Source organism: Emys orbicularis, chromosome 10 (assembly GCF_028017835.1).
Source record: "Emys orbicularis isolate rEmyOrb1 chromosome 10, rEmyOrb1.hap1, whole genome shotgun sequence".
In the NCBI taxonomy this organism is placed as follows: domain Eukaryota; kingdom Metazoa; phylum Chordata; order Testudines; family Emydidae; genus Emys; species Emys orbicularis.
In genome coordinates this window covers 59,198,104-59,218,422 of record NC_088692.1, presented here as the reverse complement: position 1 = coordinate 59,218,422, position 20,319 = coordinate 59,198,104, and the positions used below count along the sequence as shown (strand labels likewise).

General features: G+C 44.1%; 1 protein-coding gene across 1 annotated transcript in view; it reads right to left on the bottom strand.

The window, feature by feature from the left end:
* Positions 1-20,319, bottom strand: part of OTUD7A (OTU deubiquitinase 7A) — a 127,875-nt gene that overhangs the window by 59,541 nt on the left and 48,015 nt on the right. The window contains exon 3 of the mRNA XM_065412413.1: positions 11,116-11,334. Within this exon, the coding sequence (XP_065268485.1) occupies positions 11,116-11,334 (219 nt within the window). The remainder of the gene's footprint in view (positions 1-11,115; positions 11,335-20,319) is intronic.

Below are 20,319 nucleotides of genomic sequence, written 5' to 3'. Positions count from 1 at the left end.
CTGCACTGCTATTCTTTCAACCTAACCATTACATTCATCTACCAGTTACATGGATTTTGGGGGAGGGAGTTAGAAAAGCAGCTTAAGTGAAGTCCCATATGGAAATGGGTATCTTTCAAACTGGTTTATTTCTGTTTTTGCAAGACAGTATTAAGGACAAGCTAGACTTCTCTCTCTCTATTGTAATATATTCAGTTTGTCTTCCATTCAGACACCACCTGATGCCACCACTTGCACCTTCACAGTTTATTGGTTTCATAATAGATGTTTTAGATGTTCAGCTCCCCCTTTCTCAAATCTTCATAGTGGGACACATCTTCTGAGCAGGGGCGGATTAACAAATTTGCCGCCCCCCCTCCCCCCCGCCAGCTCACCTCCGCTCCCCTGCGGCAAGCTGGGGAGAAAGGGAGTTGTGGCGCGCTCGGGGGATGGCGGCAGTGGAGCAGGGGTGAGCTGGGGCAGGGAGTGGTTCCCTGCCCCCCCCCCAAGAGTTACTCCCCGTGCCCGCCGGCCCCAGATCACCTCCGCTAGCCCCCGAGCGCACCGCTATTCGCTTCTCCTCCCTCCCTCCCTCCCAGCGCTTTCGCACGGCAAGCCTGGGAGGGAGGGGGGAGAAGGGGAGTTGCGGCGCGCTCGGGGGATGGCGGCGGCGGTGGAGTAGAGGTGAGCTGGGGTGGGCCGGGGAGCGGTTCCCGGCCCCCTGTTACTCTCCGCGCCCACGGGCCCTAGCTCACCTCTGCTCCGCCTCCTCCGAGTGCGCTGCAACTCGCTTCTCCCTCCCTCCCAGCGCGGCAAGCCTGGGAGGGAGGTGGAAGGAGTGAAGCGCGGCGCGGCGCGCCTGGGGCAGGAGGCGGGCCAGGGATTTGGGGAAGGGGTGGAGTTAGGGAGGGGGCAAGAGCAAATTTGCTGCCCTGGCAAATTTGCCGCCCTAGGCCTAGGCCTTGTTGGCCTAGGCGATAATACTTCTGAGAGGGGCCGCTGCTTCTGAGAGGGGCAGTTAAATGCTGTGGTAGTGGCACATTTGACTCACTTGTAGCCAGGGGTGCTGGAACAATTTCTATAGCGGGGGTGCTGAGAGCTATTGAACCAAACTGTAAACCCTGTATATAAGTAAACCACTTCAAGCCAGGGGGTGCAGCAGCACCCCCCACCCCCTAGTTTCAGCACCTTTGCTTGTAGCCAGCCACTATGGTCATCCTGCCTCTGGAATCCTGCCTCTTTTGCCTCTGACTTTTTATTATTTAATTTTTAAAGATACAAAGCACCGCTTAATAGTTCTGCTTAAAAAGCAACTTCTATCTGATGAAGTGCAATAGCAAAAATTATACTAATACCTCTACCGCTCTTTTGGAAACTAACTCCTTGAGCGTTAACACGACTTGATAGAGAGCTCAGTAGCAGCTTTACAGGACCATTGCTCATTTCATGACATACACCTCTACCCAGATATAACACTGTCCTCGGGAGCCAAAAAATCTTACCGCGTTATAGGTGAAACCGCGTTATATCGAACTTGCTTTGATCTGCCGGAGTGCGCAGTCCCGCCCCCCTGGAGCACTGCTTTACTGCGTTGTATCCGAATTAGTGTTATATCGGGCCGCGTTATATCGGGGTAGAGATGTATTTAAAACTGTATCTTGGACACTAACTGTCACAGGGTAGCTGGTCCCTGTGGACAGGTTAAGCACAGGGCCCCTGGACCAGATCAGGTGACTCTACAGATATTGTAGGCTTCAGAGAGACACACACAGTGACATTCCTGAAATTTTATCATATGAATTAGAGAGGTGTCCAAGTTGTGGCCCAGCAACCACTTGTAACCCTCAAAGCTGACTGTATGAAGAAGAAAAGGTATATTTGACTATGAATTGAAAAGCAATCCCTACCCATAACCTAAGGCTATTCTGGCTGCTCTGTTTCCTGATTCTTTGCTGGGCTGTAGGCACCCAAGGGAGAGAGAGACAACAACTGACTGCCTCTGCCTGAGCCTAGTAGGGTGACCAGATAGTAAGTGTGAAAAATTGGGACGCAGGTGGGGGGTAATTGGCACCTATATAAGAAAAAGCCCCAAATATTGGGACTTGTCCCTATAAAACCGGGATATCTGGTCACCCTAGAGGAGTGGCTAGCAAAGTACCTCTTCCACATACAGCTATCCTAGGCAGCTGAGTAAAGGGGAAAAAGAGGAGAAGCAATAACAAGTTGCTTGGGGACTGTTCTAACTTGTACCAGCTACCAACTGACCCCTGAGAACACACATGGGCCAGGGATAGTCTGAGTGTGCTTTGGCACCTTGCCTTCTTACCTCCAACACACCCCTTTCCAAAATGCCCGTTGCACCATTGGCTGCAGAGAGGGACACGTTAAGACTAGCTACGTCCGAGATATGTGCCTACTGGGACCCTCGTTGCTAGGGGAAATCATCAGCAGGAGACTTGTGGATGGTTTTAGCTTCATTTGCACTGCCTAAGTGGCCCAAAGCAAATGCAGAACAAGGCAGGGCGTGCATTCCACAGTATTGATTTGGAGGCTCTTCAACTTTCTGAAAAAATATGTTTGGCCAGCAAGCTGGAAAGATTGGGCCACAGAAGCATCCCATGATTTGATATACTGTAGACTACATAATGCAAGAATGTATTAGATGTGTAATCATAATCCTTAATGTCCTCTCATACAAAACTGCAATAAAAATGCAGACACAAGATCAAAATCGGCAACAAAATTGACTATGTTAAAAGACTGTCCCTTACAAAGACTAATGTGCTGTTGCTTTCAACTTAGGAAATATCCCTTACCCACTCTATTGCAAGGTCATTGCTACACATAAGAGCAGTCCTAATTCAATGCAACAGTTGGAATGTGTGATATTAAAGAACCTCTGTGGAGAGAGAGAGAGAGAGAGAGAGTGTGTGTGTGTGTGTGTGTGTGTACACACTATGCCTTAGTTACATGTTCCTGCCCTATTTTATTCTTGATTTTATATTTTCTTGCTCTGGTTTCACCTTCCAATAAATGAAATGTGTTTACAGTCTTATTTATGCAGCTTGCATGGACTTGATGCATAGTCACTTATTAATTATGTCTCTCAGCAGGGGGAAAGGAGGAATTACTCCTGAAGTGCCCTCAACAGCTCTGGAAAACCTAGCTGGACACAGTTTCACAGTAGAGCTAGATCGCACCATGAGTCCCTCAGGGGCAAATATGGGCTCCCAGATATGTAAAAACACTACACATACACAGTAAGCAAATTAATACAAACCATTTCAAAAAACAGGCAGTACATAGGGAGAATAATATAGAGGGGTAAAAGTGGGCAATTCAGTCTAGAGCAATGGTTTTCAACCAGTGGTCCGTGGACCCTTGGAGGTCCGTAGACTACGTCTAAGGGGGCTGCAAAAGGTTGTTGTTACCATAGAACACTGGTTTTCAACCTGTGGTCTGCGGATCCCTGGGGATCTGCAGACTGTGTGTAAGATTTACAAAGGGGCCTACACCACCATTTGACAATTTTTAGGGGTCCACAAATGAAAAAAAGGTTGAAAACCACTGGTCTAGAGCATTCTCATATAATTCTAGATAATGTTGACCGGTGACTGTCTGCTAATAAACCCTCTTGCTTTGTGATATTTGCAGCAACCTATCTCAAACTTCTAGATAATCTGCTTTTAGGCTGCCCCTTCAGACCATTGCAATAGTAGATCTTTCACCCCATGAAAAAACTGTCTTCCTTTCACTTCTCCAGACAAGTTATTTCTCCAGTGATCCACCTTCCCCTGCAAAAGAGTAAGCCCCAAAATAATACCTTTCGCTTGGAAAACAAGTCTAGTACTGGACATTCTTCTCAGCCTCAAAAGGACTCTCATCCACTACGGATAATCCTCTTCAAATTCTTGTGTGACCTGGCACACAAGTCAAATGCTGGCATCCACCACTTTTACCCATTAGATAAGATTATATATAAACAGCAGCAGCTGGCTGAATGTTTTGAATATTGACATCAGTAAAAATCCTAAATTTTTTGAAAATGTCCCCCAGCTTTTTTGGCAGCCTTTCTATGACTAACCTAGATCAGCCAATCCTATCATGACTTTCTCTTAAACTAGAAAAACAAACCAAAACAGTCCAGAGAGACATCTTCAATCTTAGATGAGACAGTACAGAAGTGGTTCACTTTTTATCCAGTGAATCAGTAGTGTTAATTCAAGGATTATCACCTCTCCTTCTCTGCTCATACTTTGTAGAATGAGTCTCTCCCATCCTACTATTAGTTCTATTATTGCAGCACAACTGACCTGAAAAGTGCCATTTCTTATCATTTAAATCTCTACATGCTGAAATCAGAAAAATTAGGATAGTCTGATGTGGGAAAATCTGATTTCCTGATGAATGCAAATCAGCTATGAATTTTGAAGGATGATGATGCTCTGCTCCTAAATAAATTTGGTTATGTTGCCTATTGTATATGTATATGCTTTTCATTTTTGTGACAGTAGGAGCCAATGCCAATTTAAACTCTGTCATGATTAAAAATATACATTATTCTAAAATATGATTAGGTGAGTGGATCAATTTAAAATACACATAGAATGAGGGAACAACTTCATACACAGGAAAAAACAAAAGACAATTACAATTCATAGTCTGAAGACTGTTTTAAACAGCTGGGATTGGATAACTTTTGGAAATATTTTTTGTAACAGTGGATTAATACGATAATTCTCTACTTGTACAATTAGAGCAGAGACCTGCAGAGTTAGGACTTGATCAAACAATCACTGTCTTCCTTTCATAATCCTATAATAATAGTTATTCTAAAATGTGTACAGTACAAACTCTTTAAATCAGTGGGGAACTACTCAGTCCCGTAAGAATTAGAAGATGGGTCACGCAATGTGCTAGGAGCACTCCTTAATAGCTGGCATGTTGGATCCAAATTTCAGCAAAGCCACTCTGCATCAGTCACTTCTACAGCTTAGAGAGACAAGGTGGGTGAGGTAATAACAAAACATACAGCTTTAAAAGCTTCAGAAGTATGCAGTATTGTTGTAGCCATGTTGGTCCTAGCGTGTTAGAGAGCCAACTACTGGTCCAATAAAAGATATTACCTCATCCACCTTGTCTCTCTAACATCCTAGGACCGACATGGCTACACCACCACTACATACTTCAGTTTGTAAAGCTATAGGTTTTGAAATGTAATTGTGTATTCTATGTGCATCTAAAAGTTTTTAGATTTGGTTCTTCCCGATTATAAATATTTACCTATAAGTACTGATGTAAACAAAATAAAAGATAGCTTTCCAGAGTCTAACATTAATCATTAAGTGACCTGTTGTATTTTTCAGACACAGCATTGTGATCGTGCTGTATATCCATAGATACATTATGTCCTTCAGAGAAAGGACTTTCACCCAGGAGCTCTCTCCTTTATTTTAGGTGATATGAAATCCACACCCTAGCAGTGCCTGAGAGGCTATTCATCATTTACTTATGTCCTTGAAGTGCAGCATTGGGCCATGCATGAAGGAACACGTAAAACTGCACAATCAAATTAAGTGTTTCTCTTTTGGCCTGGTACATAAGCGCTACAGACAGTTAGAGAATACAGCAACTAGAATGCAAATGAAAACAAAAATGTTAAAAAAATAAAATGAGGCAGGAGGATCTGCCTTGATCAAACGGCTGCATATAACTTTGACATGTGAGTCGCCATATACTGCTTTTCGGCTTTTTTTTTTTTTAATACAGTCTCACAAAATTAAGACATCAGTTTTTCTAAGAAGTTACAGCACTGTCCATCACTGTATCATTCATATTAGAATTAAATTATGCAAGTATGCATTTCTAGCCTGGTACTCAGGAAATGAATGCGGATCTCCCAGAATTATGAATGGGTTTCGCTTTTCTCCCTGCACACTCTTCTGCATAAATCTGCTCCCAGAAAAGTAAAACATTGTAGAATTTCCAAAAGACAATTATATTTTTGGCTTAATGAAGACTAACTTTTATCAACTGCTTGAAAGCACCAAGTTTCAGAATTCCTTGGGCTTTGCTCTTGGGATATGAACACTGAAACCCAGGCCAAAATAACTGTGCTAGGCTCTTCACAGAAAACACAGGCTCAGCACTTAAGAGTTATTAAAGTTTAGGCATACTGATATCTTGGCGTGCATAGGGGTTTAAAATTGTTGTTATACTCGGTTATAGTGAAGCATAGTAATAAAATATTTTGCCTCTGTTCAATTAAAAAACATTAATCTTAACTATCCTGCCTATCAATCTTCGGTTTTCTCTAGAGCCCATCCCCATAGTAACTCCCTTCCTCATTTCAGTCCCAGCCTAATAATGGTCCCGGAAACAATAACAAGAATTGTTGTGGTTTTTGTAGCAATTCTCTCCTACTCCAATAGGGAAGGGACCCTAGGTATAGAGAGACACACGGATGGACGGACACACACATGTATGCATCGGTGTATGTTTGTATGTGAAAAATCTTCCATTTGTTGTGTAATCTGATTCCTATCATTTAGTCCACATTTGGAAAACAGTGCTGTTGTTATCCAAACTGTCAGCCATTGGAGGTTTGCACTCAGGACTGCAACAAAAGAAATATTCCTGGGTTATATTCCACACTGTTTGCAGTTCTACTTTTCTGCAATTCAGGATAGAAATCCCATTTCCTTTAATGATAATGGAATGCAATGTAGCCACTGTTTAATATAAAGCACTAGACCTGTGCTCAAACATACAAGCGCGAATTGTCACCAAACTTGTGAAATACGATTCTGCAGTTACCTATAAACAATAATTGAGTTAATAAGACATAGGAGAACAATGTCAACCTTTGTATCTAGGGTACACAGCAAAAACCCCTCTGCAGCAATGAGTCTTAGAGCCAGGGTCAACTGACTCGGACTTGCACTATGGGGCTAATACTAGCAGTGTACACATCTGGGTTCAGTATGGAGCCCGGGCTCTGAAACTTGGCGAGAGGAGGAGGGTCTCGGAGTCTGGGCTCCACCCCAATCCTGAACTACTACATTGCTATTTTGAGCCCCACAGCGCAAGCCCAAGTCAGCTGACCTGGGCTTTGCGACTAGCTGCTGTGGGTCTTTTTTTGCAGTATAGACGAGGAAGTCCTAAAGTCTCATGAGGATTTAAAGAAGGAGTTCTGTCTGAGAGTGGTGTTTAGAAAGTAATGATATGAACAGTGGAAAGCTCATTCTAGTATGGCAAAATAGCACTAATCTGTAGTAGGGAGTATTGGCCTTATCTATTTCTCTCCTGGAGGGCCTGGTGCTGCATCACTGAGGTCAGCGGGAGTTTTGCTACATCATCAAATTTCTGTTCCCCATGTAGGGTTTTATACTCTGTGGTCAGACTTATAGACTTACACCGGGTCTCAATTTGGTTTTCAGAGAGAAACAGTAATTAAAACAAAGTGCCTAAGAAACACTGCGAAAGTTTGACAATGGTGTTTTCTGCTGTTATATGGGAGGCCTATGGAACTGGGTGGATTACGGAGTTGATGGTGGAAGGAGCCAGCTTAAATTGCTTTCCCTGCCCTTCCCCTGGTAGTTGGTACTTAGAAATCAACCCACACTCAGCTAGGGAAGCAGGCTATTTAACCATTTAATGTTGTTTATTCACATGAAGGACTTGTGGCAAAAATTCTGAGTGCTGCTACTGATTGGATGATAACCCCACTCCTCCTCTTCCCCTTGTCTTACCTACTAACTGTAACAACAAACAAAGAAAATGCACCAATGTACATCCAACAATAGATTATCATATAATTTGTACAGCAGATGATTATAGTGCAGAGCAGCAGTGGTGGCTGTACATACATGGGTATTTGTCAAGTGGCAAATAGAAATGATTTTATGGGCCCTTTATGTCACCAGAGTTGGGCAAAGACAGTGTGGTAGGACTGAGGATCTGGCCTTCTCTTGCAGTAGTTTTCAATGTATTGTACTTAGATGCTATGGATGCTACCTATATTTCTATAAAATTGTGTATATTTATTAAACATTCATTACATTAATTTAAAATCTGAGTAAAAGTTTAAATTAAATATTATAGAACCAGTACAGATGTACTCATTTCATGCTTCATTCATCAGATTAATGTGTTTATTAAAAACCCCACAGTATATTATTTACTTTAGGTATATTTTTTCAAATGACTTTCATGGCTGACTTACAAGTCCAAACCAGTCATAAATTAAAATTAAAATTAGAGATTTAATTTTTTCCCCACAGCAGTTATGAAATGCTGCTTTTCAAGGTTTAGATTCCTTATTAGACAAAGTTATAGTCAGTCTATGAAAAATATATAAACTTGTCTCATAAAATAAGACCAATTTCAAGATGTACTTTCATGAATTAATCAAGAAGAAAGGCTCAAAGACCCACTACAATATAGATTGTGGAAGCTTAATTGTGTGAGTAAATCTCATTATGCCCCTCCACAAATGGTTGATATGAACCAAATGTGGCCCTGATTGTGCACTGAGAACTATGAAGGTGCCGGGGTGCATCTGCGGGTACTCAGTGCAGGATTGTGACCTTGCCCTAGGTATTATCACAAAATGACTGGCCTGGACTTTTAAAGCCTACTATGAATGATTTGTTTGTTTCTTGAGGGTCCGTTGTTTACCTCTCATCATGGCAACGAGGGAAATAATTACTATTCTGGAACTTAAAAACCCAGGAGGACAATTATGTACTTTGATCACAATGAAGCTTAAGCTGTCAGGAAACCATATATATTGAATTATAATACTAAAGATAACAATTTATTGAAAACAGAGATAATTCTGACAACTTCCATAGAAGAGCAGGTTATTTGTTAAACATTTCCTACAGCTACAGAAAAATTCATAAAACCCTAACAGTCCATCTAGAAATCACTGTTTATTCCTCTGTTGTTTGCCCCTTGTATTAAGTTGTAGCACATAGTTTTAATCATCAGTCTAATTATAATTAATTTCTATATTAACTTAAAAAGAGGTACAAAAATGGAGCTGTGGAAAAGGATGAGCATATTCTAAGATCATTTGTTTTCTTGCAGCCAATAAATACCACGTGTGTCATGAACAACTAACTGAGCCAATGTACTGAATGCAATGAGTGAAATGCAACTCTTTCTTTAGTATGGCTGCTATTTTGCACCATATGGAAGCTTCTAATTACAGTGATCTGATTTTATGGTTGACTAGAGCTGGGGAAATAACTCAAAGAATTAGTCACAAATATTCACTTGAATAAAAATTGAACTGGAACTTTTAATTCTGCGATTGGCCCAAACCCAGAGTGGTGCAGAGATATAAGAAAAATACATGTTAAATACTTTTGAACTTCACAAAACAGTTTTAGTTTGGATTCAGTTTGACTCTTGGTCAACAATTTGAATCAGTTTTTATTCTACTCTAATGGTTGTCCATCTCTATTTTCTTTAAGTTTTAGTTAAAACTATTCATGGACCTGAGCTGCAAAATTCAGGTCTGGATTTCAACATTCCCCATCCAAAGTTCAGTGGTGTTCATATTCAGGGTTTTGCTCATTACTTGGTCATCTGTAATTGTGAAATTTAGATCCATGTCTGGGTCTGGATTTTATATACCCCACACTCCTGTACTATTTGGATTTGGGCTTCCAGCTCACTCCATCTCTAGCCAATAACTGTGTATTAAATGAAAATATAGCATTTTAAAATAAGTCATTGCAAATAGATCCATTATAAAAAAATGTTGTATTGGGGAAAATGTTAACTATGTTATGCAAAAGGTGCTGTATCAGCAGAAGACAGTACAGCTCAATGCAGATTCGAGGCTTTCTTAAGGTCAAGGCTTTATTACATGTAATTTCTCTTGATTTTCAGAAGTAATTTTCTTCTAGTGCACACATGTTATAGAATCAATTAACTCCATATTTTAACAGATGGCTTACTACACATTTTTTAACTGACATGACACCATGTACACCACCCTGTAAAACTGCGATGTAAGCAAATCAAGCATGACAGAATTTTCAGTGTAAGGGAGGAAGAAGAAAAAACGTTACACTAACTGTTTCTGATACAATGCCCTTTAAATTCTGGGGCAAATCCTACCCAATTGACAAAATGCATTTCAAAATGTAAAGGTTTTGATGTAAGATTAAGGAAAGATAAGAGACATAGCTGCAATGAGTGAAACGGATGTTCTATTTATGCCAGTGCAGAAGGAGTACACTTGAGCAAGCACTTCTCTTATTGTGGCTAGTGAAGCAATTTACTTGGAAGCTCATTAGAGCCTAAGAATGACACAAGGTGGTGGGGGGACTGGGCATTTGAAGCAGGAGATGCAGGGAGCTCATACAAGGAGCGTGGTCTTTGGGGCTCCTTGGAGTTCGCAGCTATGCCCACTGTCTCTCAAATTATGGCAACCTCCAAATGTCATCAGCAGAGCCAGGATTGAAACCCTGGCTGTCTCTCAACAGGAAGTTGCTATCTAACTTCCATCTCAGAGTCTCTCATTCATTAAATATCATTTACAATTAAATGTTCTTAAACATTTTTTGCTAGTTTTAAATTCAATTTCACATGCAATTTTTAAATGTAGATTTAATATGGGCTTAACTAATATTTATATATATAAAATCATAAATATCTCACTATTTTATGCTTCAATTCATCTTTATAGCTCAAAGCACTTCACAAAGCAAATAAACATCATTATCCCCATTTTATAGATGGGGAAACTGAGGATAGTGCTATAAATGATCCCAAACTCTACTGACTGATGGCATTCAATGGGTTACAACATTCTCTCCCCTTATCCTCCACCTGATCAGTCTCACTCTCCTGGCCTATCATTCTCCTTCCCCTCCTCTTCCTCCTCTCCTCTTTTCTACCTCAGTTTCCCTGTTCTAGTAAACCAATCTGCCACTAATTACTGCAGAGACTTAAAGATGGAGCTGGGAACTGCATGCGATATTCCAAAGAACACAATATTTGTTTTTGCTCGCTCATATTTATTTCTGGTGCAGGATGGTCCAGCTGCAGTAATGAAGTGTGATCGAAGAATGTTAAATCAAGTGTCAGATCACGCTGACACCCAGAGCATTCACTCACCTGCTTGTTCCAAAGCAACCATTGTTGCCTGTTCGATTAAGTCACGTTCAATGAAGCTTCTGAAATCTTCACTATACACGCTAAGATCTGGCAGCTGGAATGTGTATATAGGCATCTCCAAAGGAAACTGTTCATTGCTGCATTCATTTGCTACATGTGATCGAGCAAGGGAGACAATGGCTGAGCTGGCATGAGAAATACCTCTGGAGAGTCGTTTTTCTGTGGAGGAACCCAAGACAGATTGAGGAAAGTAAGAACATTACAAAAAGAGTCATGATTTTATGACAATACTTTCTTCATCCTAACAATAGGCAATTGGAAGGCGGTGGTACAATTGACATATGAGACCAGGAGGAATGCCTCCCTGTCTTTCCTATGATGGTATTTTGTTAACAAATGAACTCATTCCAAATGCACTCCATTTCCTTCATTTGAGGACTTACTATTTATTATTATTGTTATTTATTACCATTTTGCTGGGCATTGTTAAACATAAAAGAACACATGGTTCCTGCCCTGAAGTTGTGCACATCACAGATGAATGTGGCTCTGACTGGACAGATTAACTTTTAAAATAATGAATGGTAAAAGAGAAGTGTTTCTGTAGAATTGGGGTTTGGAGAATTGTGTTCCCAAGGATTTATTTGAAGAAATATATACTAGGAGATTGCGACAGACCATAACTATTATATATTTCAAACCCCTAAGTTTGGTTAACTTGTTATGGATCAAATGAAATTCAGCACACAACCATTATCTCACATCACTCCAAACATCAAACATACCACATTCTGCTTTAATCTCAAAAGTCTACTCAGAAGTAATCTCAACATCATTATTCTGCTATAAAGACAAGTTCACTTTATATGCCCGATCCTAGGAATAACAGGCAGTTCACAAAGAATGAATATTGCAAGCCTATATTAAGGGAGAACCTTATTTTATAAAAAAACAAAACCACAAAAACAAACAAACAAAAAAACTTTTGTCCTATTTTGCTATAAATCCTTATTGAAATTCAATGTAGTCAAGTGCAAGCTAATGCACACTGAAAGGAATAATTTTAAGTACTCATACACGTTGCTAGTGTTAGGAAAGGGCCAGCTATTGATGTGACAGAACAGTGAAAACATCTACTCAATGTATAGAGGGAGAGGTCAGTAAGGCAAACAAAACATAGGGATCTACAAAGAGTGGGCTCTAAAGCACTACTGACATTATTATAATTAGACGACACACCCTCACCAGGAACACTATGTTCAGTTCCAGTAACCTTATCTCCAAAAAGACAGAAATAGAACAAGCCCAAAAACACGGTGGGCGGAAAAAAAGATTAGAGGCATGGAAAACCTTCTGTATGAGAAGACATTGAAAAGATGGAGACGGTTTAAAGAGGAAATGAGAGAGTTTTAGAAAAATGATGACTGGATAAGAGAAGGTCAGTATCATGCACTAATTTACCTCTCCCAATACGCGCACAAGGAGTTATTCGATAAAACTGATAAAAGGCTATTTTTAAAAACATAACAGAGGCCATCTCTGGAACTAATAGCCATAAAACATAATGAAGACCCAGAGCTTGGGAGCATTAAACTAAAAGACTAGACATGGATATATGGATAAAAAGTCTATCCACAGCTGCATAGGATAAACTTTTAAAATTATTTTAAGTTGTCGTACTTCAGCAAAAGTCAATGCTAACTGTTTGGCTTTAGGAAGAAACTCCTTAAAGGCAGGTCCATTGTCTGGCCATGGCAGAAGAAACATGGATGTGGTTTATTTAGATGCAACTTTAGCCACTTAAAATATATGGGTGTACCTGGCAATAAATTGTACAGTGCAGGTCATCATTGTTCCCTTAATCCTTTCCACATAATCCTCAACCTGGTCCCAGCCATCTCATAAGAGATTTAAGGGAGCTAGAAAAGGAGGGTGTGTTGGCTCCCTGCTAAAACAGACGTAGGAGCCCCAACCCCCCCTCCCCCCGTTTCCTCAGCTCCCTTAAAGGGATGCTTTATTTTACATCCTTTTCCAATCCATTTTATCCAATAACCATATCCCTTCCATAATGAGTATCTGCCCTGAACATCTGCCACAAGGAGGTGCCAGCAATTCTATTTGGCTGTGAACTCCCCCCCCTCCCAACCCTGCAACCAGGCTCCACACATTCACTGATTCCTTCCTTAATAGCAGACAAAAATAACCCCATTTCCCAGTCGGATAGGTGTACCCCATCCTCTGAAGAACTTGCTTGCCAAGTAAGATATGTCTGGATGTGAAATTACCAAACCCCCTTGGGTATGTATGAATTTAGCCATCTCCTTATTTGTATACCTCTTGGTCTTAACACTACCCCTGGAGGCTTCACTGCTCCCTGACACACCCTGCGCTGTAACATGTCAGACCAAATAGTTGCCACACCCACCCCCGGAAAAATCTTGGATCTGCCCCAAATCCCTCTTATCAAGACAACCCCCTTACACCTTCCCAAATTATTTTCACCAACGTGAACGATAATCACATCCAGGGCCTGCTCCCGGCCTACCAAAGAGTGTACAAGGGGCATCAGCAGGTCCCAGAGCATGCCCCTCCTCGACTAATTCCCTTGCTTCTTGTAGAGTGCCCCTCCATCCATGCCAACTCAGAGATGCCTCACTAATGAGGCCCAAAAGTGAATTTGTGGGCCAAATGCACAATATTATGCCCACCCATCCAGTCACCAACTCCTGGGCTTGTTCACATGATCCTGAAGGAAGGAATAAACATGAAAAGTTTAGCACATAAACTACTGAATTATCCTCAACAGGGGGCTTCAACCTTGTATACATTGGGATGCTACCATCAATAGGCTCGATTTGTTAGGCTCCCATTCCAAGTTGTGATGGGGGTGTAGCCCGTGCAACCCTGAACGAATTCACCAGAGGAGCGTCAACGGTATGCATTTTTTGACATTGCCATGAACTGAAATTTCATTCTGCAAGATAATTCCCTTGCCCATGAAAAAAGAGTAGTATCTACGCAAGTCTGACTGCTATATGACGCCAATCCCAGGCTCTCTCATGGTCTTGCAGTATTAGAACTCTCCTTGACATCCCTTAATTTGTTTGTTGGCACTCAGAGTCAGGAAGTCAGCTCCCTCCCGCAGATCCCCAAATGCCAAAGCCCTATCTAAATCCTTCCTTGCTGAACCCTGTATTACCCCTGATAGTGACATAGCTCCAGGGTTGTACTGGGTCACTCCCACACTCCCAGTACAACCCTGGATGTTCAAGGTGCTAGTTGTGTTGCATTAAACAAAAGCGGTCAATAGAGAATCAGACGTCTCAGGCCTGGTCTACACTAACCCCCAAATTCGAACTAAGGTACGCAACTTCAGCTACGTGAATAACGTAGCTGAAGTCGACATACCTTAGTTCGAACTTACCGTGGTTCAGACGCGGTCCACATGCGGCAGGCAGGCTCCCCGTCGACTCCGCGGTACTCCTCTAGCCGAGCTGGAGTACCGCAGTCGACGGCGAGCGCTTCCGGGATCGATTTATCGCGTCCAGACCAGACGCGATAAATCGAACCCGGAACTTCGATTGCCAGCCGTCGAACTACCGCAGTAGTGTAGACCTGGCCTCAGAGGTTTCACTGCACCTGAATGGGTTCCTCCCTGGTTCCCTGTACCAAGTCTTAAGTTCTGCCCACTTCATACTCTGAGTGACTGAAGAACTGCCCATTACCAACTCCTGCCTGAATTACCTCCTTTACTTGACTTCATTCTCGTAGGTAATCACCGCCATGAGGTATGGAAAAAGCTCCCGCAGGGCTGTGCTCCACTCAGCTTTCAGGTCTGACTCTGGCACCCAATCCTCTCTTCAAGGAAACCCTATCGTACTGTCTCAGGGATTGTCCAACACTCAGTAAAACCTCCATCTTTTAATTTCCCCTCAGTTAATTGGCTCGAAGGAGGCTGACAACAGCCAAGTATAAAACACCCAACCCCAGGGCACCACCTGGCGTTTGACATTGTGGATGGTGAAACTTTTCATTCATGCAAAGTAATCATGGATGCCTCAGAAAAGATTGCAAGCTTGTTAGCTGGGGATAGGTTACATACACACTCAGTGCACCCATTAATTTCCACTGGGGTGAACGTTTGCCTGTGAATTGCAGCCCAGAGTAAGTGGTGAGAGTCTCTAACTGGGGGCACGCTGCTACTTTACATCTATCAGATTCTATGATCGCAGAGGGGAAATTTAAAGACAGCTGAACATAGTGTCCTGCATTTCCTATGGCATTCTGCTGTAATGCAGCAGGGATAGTAAACTGCCTTTAGGGCGCAGCCCTGTGATCCCGCCAGTGTATTAACGAAATAGAGATACCTGCTGTGACATACCAGGGTATAATCCAGACTAATGAGCAGCTGTGTGATCCCTGCCCTGCAACCTTGGGTGCCTTACAATGCCTTGCTGAAGTAGCTCCCACCTGGGCTGCTCAACAGCCTGCCAGCCACATCCTGAGCGTTTGTGTGTAACTGCAGCCTGCCAGCCACACTTGGGTTACACTCTGGCTCTCGCCAGCCCTGGTTATATTGCAGGGTGACCCCAACACTCGACCAGTCTCAGATTCCCCTCTCCCCCCCAGAAATGTATGTCCTGTACTGCCCAGCTCTCTCTTGGACAGTACAAGTTAGATTAGTTATTTCTTTAAAAGGAGTAACATGCACACAACTTGCCACCCCAGAATGGAGTTTCCCAGACACCTTCAATTTAAAAACACTGGATTAGATAAAACAACAAAACAAAGAGAGAGATTTTAAGTGAGTACAAGTAACGACGCATACAAGTCAGAAATGCTTACAAAAATAAAGATAAAATGCTACTGATGCCTAACTTAAAGCCATGTTAAATTCAAAGCAAAGTTTTCTCATCATATACTTTCAGCAGTCTTACTGACCAAACTTCTTAGGTCATGATCCCTCCCCCAATCCAATGGCTGCTTCCTTTGTCCCTTCTGGTGCAGTGAATCAATGGGCAGAGAGAGAGAGGAGCTCTCTTCGGGTGTCTGCCCATTTTTTATAGTCCTCTCCCCCCTTTGAGAAGCATTTCCAGCTGGGAGCAAGGCAGGCAGTCTGCGTGGAAGGGAACTCCATGCTTTTTCTTTGCTAAAATGTAGATTTTTTGCCCTTGCCCCTTCTCCCATCAAAGAATGGCCACTAAGCAGGCAAGGGTCAATCAGCTTTGTTTACACCTGGCTGAGGTGTCAACTTTCTCTTTGTCTCTGAGGAACTGGTTTAGTGGCTTCCCAGACTTCTCTGGAAAACATACTTCTAGTCATGATCTCACCTTAGGTTTATAACTTCACATATAATGCTGCTACGTGCATTTTGCCATGATATTACTGATCAGCAAACAGTGAGTTTTTAAATGATACCTCTCAAGACATGCCTTGTACAAAAATTATTACAATAGTGTGTAGGGTGTGAACACCGGGGTACATTCGGTCACACCTGCCTGTCTCTAATTTGTCTCCAGACAAGCAAATCTAACAAAAGACCTATCAGCAAGTGTGGAACAAAATCAACAGGCTTGTATCTTCTTTAGAATCCATACTTGCTTAAAAAAACAAACCCCAAAAACCCAAACCAAAACAAAAAAAACTGTATTCAGGTGGCCCTCCACATGCAAAGCTGGTTTTAAGTGAGCTTTTACACCTGGGCTTTAATTACCAAGTGTCAGTGAGGAAAGGATTCATCCCCCCACCCCCATCCCTTGCTATGGCACGCCTTCCTGGGGGTTTGCCTCTACCCCTGGGCTGTGTGCCTATGAGGAAGCCATCTTCCCTCTTTTGGGTAAACAGTATGTTTCTTCTTCAGGGACAGCTTCCTCTCTCTGCCCTGCCTCAAAGTGTGCTAAAAGTCAGGGTCCCTTGACTGAGGTGTCACCTCTGTAAAGAGTCTTCTGTTATAGGCCACAGTCTCCCAGTTGTTGCACATTAATGATCTGGAGGACGGCGTGGACTGCACCCTCAGCAAGTTTGCAGATGACACTAAACTGGGAGGAGTGGTAGATACGCTGGAAGGTAGATATAGAATACAGAGGGACCTAGACAAATTAGAGGATTGGGACAAAAGAAATCTGATGAGGTTCAACAAGGATAAGTGCAGAGTCCTGCACTTAAGACGGAAGAATCCCATGCACTGCTACAGAATAGGGACAGAATGGCTAGGCAGCAGTTCTGCAGAAAAGAACCTAGGGGTTACAGTGGACGAGAAGCTGGATATGAGTCAACAGTGTGCCCTTGTTGCCAAGAAGGCTAACGGCATTTGGGGCTGTATAAGTAGGGGCATTGCCAGCAGATCGAGGGACGTGATCATTCCCCTCTATTTGACATTGGTGAGGCCTCATCTGGAGTACTGTGTCCAGTTTTGGGCCCCACACTACAAGGAGGATGTGGAAAAATTGGAAAGAGTCCAGCAGAGGTCAACAAAAACGATTAGGGGGCTGGAGCACATGACTTATGAGGAGAGGCTGAGGGAACTGGGATTATTTAGTCTACAGAAGAGAAGAATGAGGGGGGAGTTGATAGCTGCTTTTAACTACCTGAAAGGGGGTTCCAAAGGGGATGGATCTAGACTGTTCTTAGTGGTACCAGATGATAGAACAAGGAGTAATGGTCTCAAGTTGCAGTGGGGGAGGTTTAGGTTGGATATTAGGAAAAACTTTTTCACTAAGAGGGTGGTGAAGCACTGGAACGGGTTACCTAGTGAGGTTTTTAAGGTCAGGCTTGACAAAGCCCTGGCTGGGATGATTTAGTTGGGGATTGGTCCTGATTTGAGCAGGGGGTTGGACTAGATGACCTCCTGAGGTTCCTTCCAACCCTGATATTCTATGATTTTCTATGATTCTATGTATCTTGGATGCTATGCCTCAGTTTCCCCAATTTTGTCTTGTGTTTTAGCTGCAGCAACACTGGCCTGTGCTCCAGTTTCAGCTAGGATCTTGGCTACAGCCTCTCTGGGTCACATCTCAGTTTCCCTGACTTTGGTTCTCAATATCTGCTGGGAGCTTGGCTGTAGCAACCCTGAGCCATGCCTGTTTCCCTAATTTTGATTCCCCATCTCAGCTGGTGCCTGGGGAACAGCCAGCCTTGAGCTGTGCTTCAGTTTCACAAAATTTGGTTCTCAACTTTAGCGGGAGTCTTGCCTGCAGCCATCCTGCATTTCTGTTACCATATGCCCCCTCCTCCCAGCAGAGCTCTCTCAATGACATTGGCCCATGTCCCTAAGTTCCTTCCCTGAGTTGGGTTTAAGATTTGATATGTAACATTCTGTCAACTGGGGAGAGTCATGTTCTACTGGCTGCTGCCTGCACCCTGGTCCTGCACCTCTGTGTAGCCTGCAGAGTGCCCGCGGGGCTGCTTGCCTACCCCTTAATGCCTGGACTCTAGGACCTTGGAAATCCCAGATAAGAAATTCCAAACTCTGGGAATGTCCCTCTACTCCCCCTATTCTCATTCCTGTCCCTCACAGCTTTATTGGTGGTGGGGTGAGCCTAGCCAGCCACCTGGTCTCCACCCTTCTGCCACCCCCAAGAGGGGCCACACACTTGGGGGGGGATGAGCACAGCCAGCAATCCTGCCCCATTCACCCAGGTGCTTCCATTTAGTTGCACACTGGACTGATCCCCCCATAATATGTGCTCCCGCTTGGTGGTGGGGAGAGCCCAGCCAGCCCACCCAAGGGGACACCCACTCACTAGTCTGTGATATGGGGGGCACAGCCAGCCCCCCTCCACCTGAAAGAAGCTACTAGCCCTTCCTCTTCTGGCTCAGGCTGCTCTGTGCTTACTCCACTCACCCCATGCTTCCCAGGCTGCCCACCACGCATGCTCCTGCATATGGAATTGGGGTGTGTGTTGGGGAAGAGAGTTTAGAGCTCAGCTAGGCCATCAGCCCCCAGGCCGTTAAGGGGTCCACTCACCCAAGGAAAAGCTTCTGTGGGTGTGGTGGTGGAGGGAGGGAAGTAGTCACACTTATTTGAGCTGCTGCCCTTTCTGTCTCTGTTGTGATCCTGGGATGAGTCTGATTTCAGCCCATCCTTGCTCCTGGAGCCCCCAGTGCCACATGGTGGGTCCCTGTGACTGCCTGTAACCTCAGCAGCTTCCTCTGCCCAGGGCCGGCTCTAGGATTTTTGCTGCCCAAGGCAAAAACAATTTTGGCCGCCCCCCCCCCCCCCCGTTTTTTAATTACCCCCACCCCCGGCCCCGCCTCAACTCCGCCCCTTCCCCAAATCCCCAGCCCTGCCTCCTCCCCCCAGGCTCTCAGGCCTGGGAGGGAGGGGGAGCAGCGGCGCGCGAAACAGCTGTTTCGCGCGCCGCGGCCGCTCGGGATCTCCCCCTCCCTCCCAGGTTTGAGAGCCTGGGAGGGAGGGGGAGACTCCAAGTGGCCGCGGCGCGGGCGCCGCTTCTCCCCCTCCCTCCCAGGCTCTCAAGTCTGGGAGGGGGGGGGAGCAGCGGCGCACGAGCGGCAGCGGAGGTGAGCTAGGGCGGCCGGGGCACATTTTTAGGGGCGGCATTCTGGCGCCGGCCATGCCGCCCCTAAAAATTTGCCACCCCAAGCACCAGCTTGTTTTGCTGGTGCCTAGAGCCGGCCCTGCCTCTGCCGCCTACTTGCAACAGCTGCTGCTGATCACGGATTGATGAGAGCCTGGTGTCCCACTGGCTAGGGGGGTTCCCCTTCTTCTGTGCTCTGGGATGCCGGCACAGCACCCTCCCCCCATTACTACCTGTTTCTCCTTCCTCCTGTGGGCTAGGTACCCTAACTCTGCACACTCTCCCATGTGTCCCCCTTTCCTTTCCCTATTGCATGCTGATCTGGAGCTGCTGCTTTTGCTCCAGTCTGTCTAGAAGAGGAAACCCACCATTTCTGTGAGCTGCTGCCGGCCTGATATAGGTGAAAGAGAGCTTCTTCTGCAGCAGGGGTGGGTGGAGATAAATACCCCTCCCCCTTCTGGTGGTCTGCTGGAAGGGCAGTACCCTCCCCCCTCCCCACACCTAATCCAGCCTTTTCCTGTTCCTCCTCCAGTCTATACGGGTAAACTTTTCCCCTTCCTGCTGCTAGTTGCAGGGGGATTCTTTAAAGGGACAATAACCCCTTTTCTTCCAACTAGCCAGACAAGCGCACACTGCATAAAGTTGCAGTGAGTACATTTATAGGGTT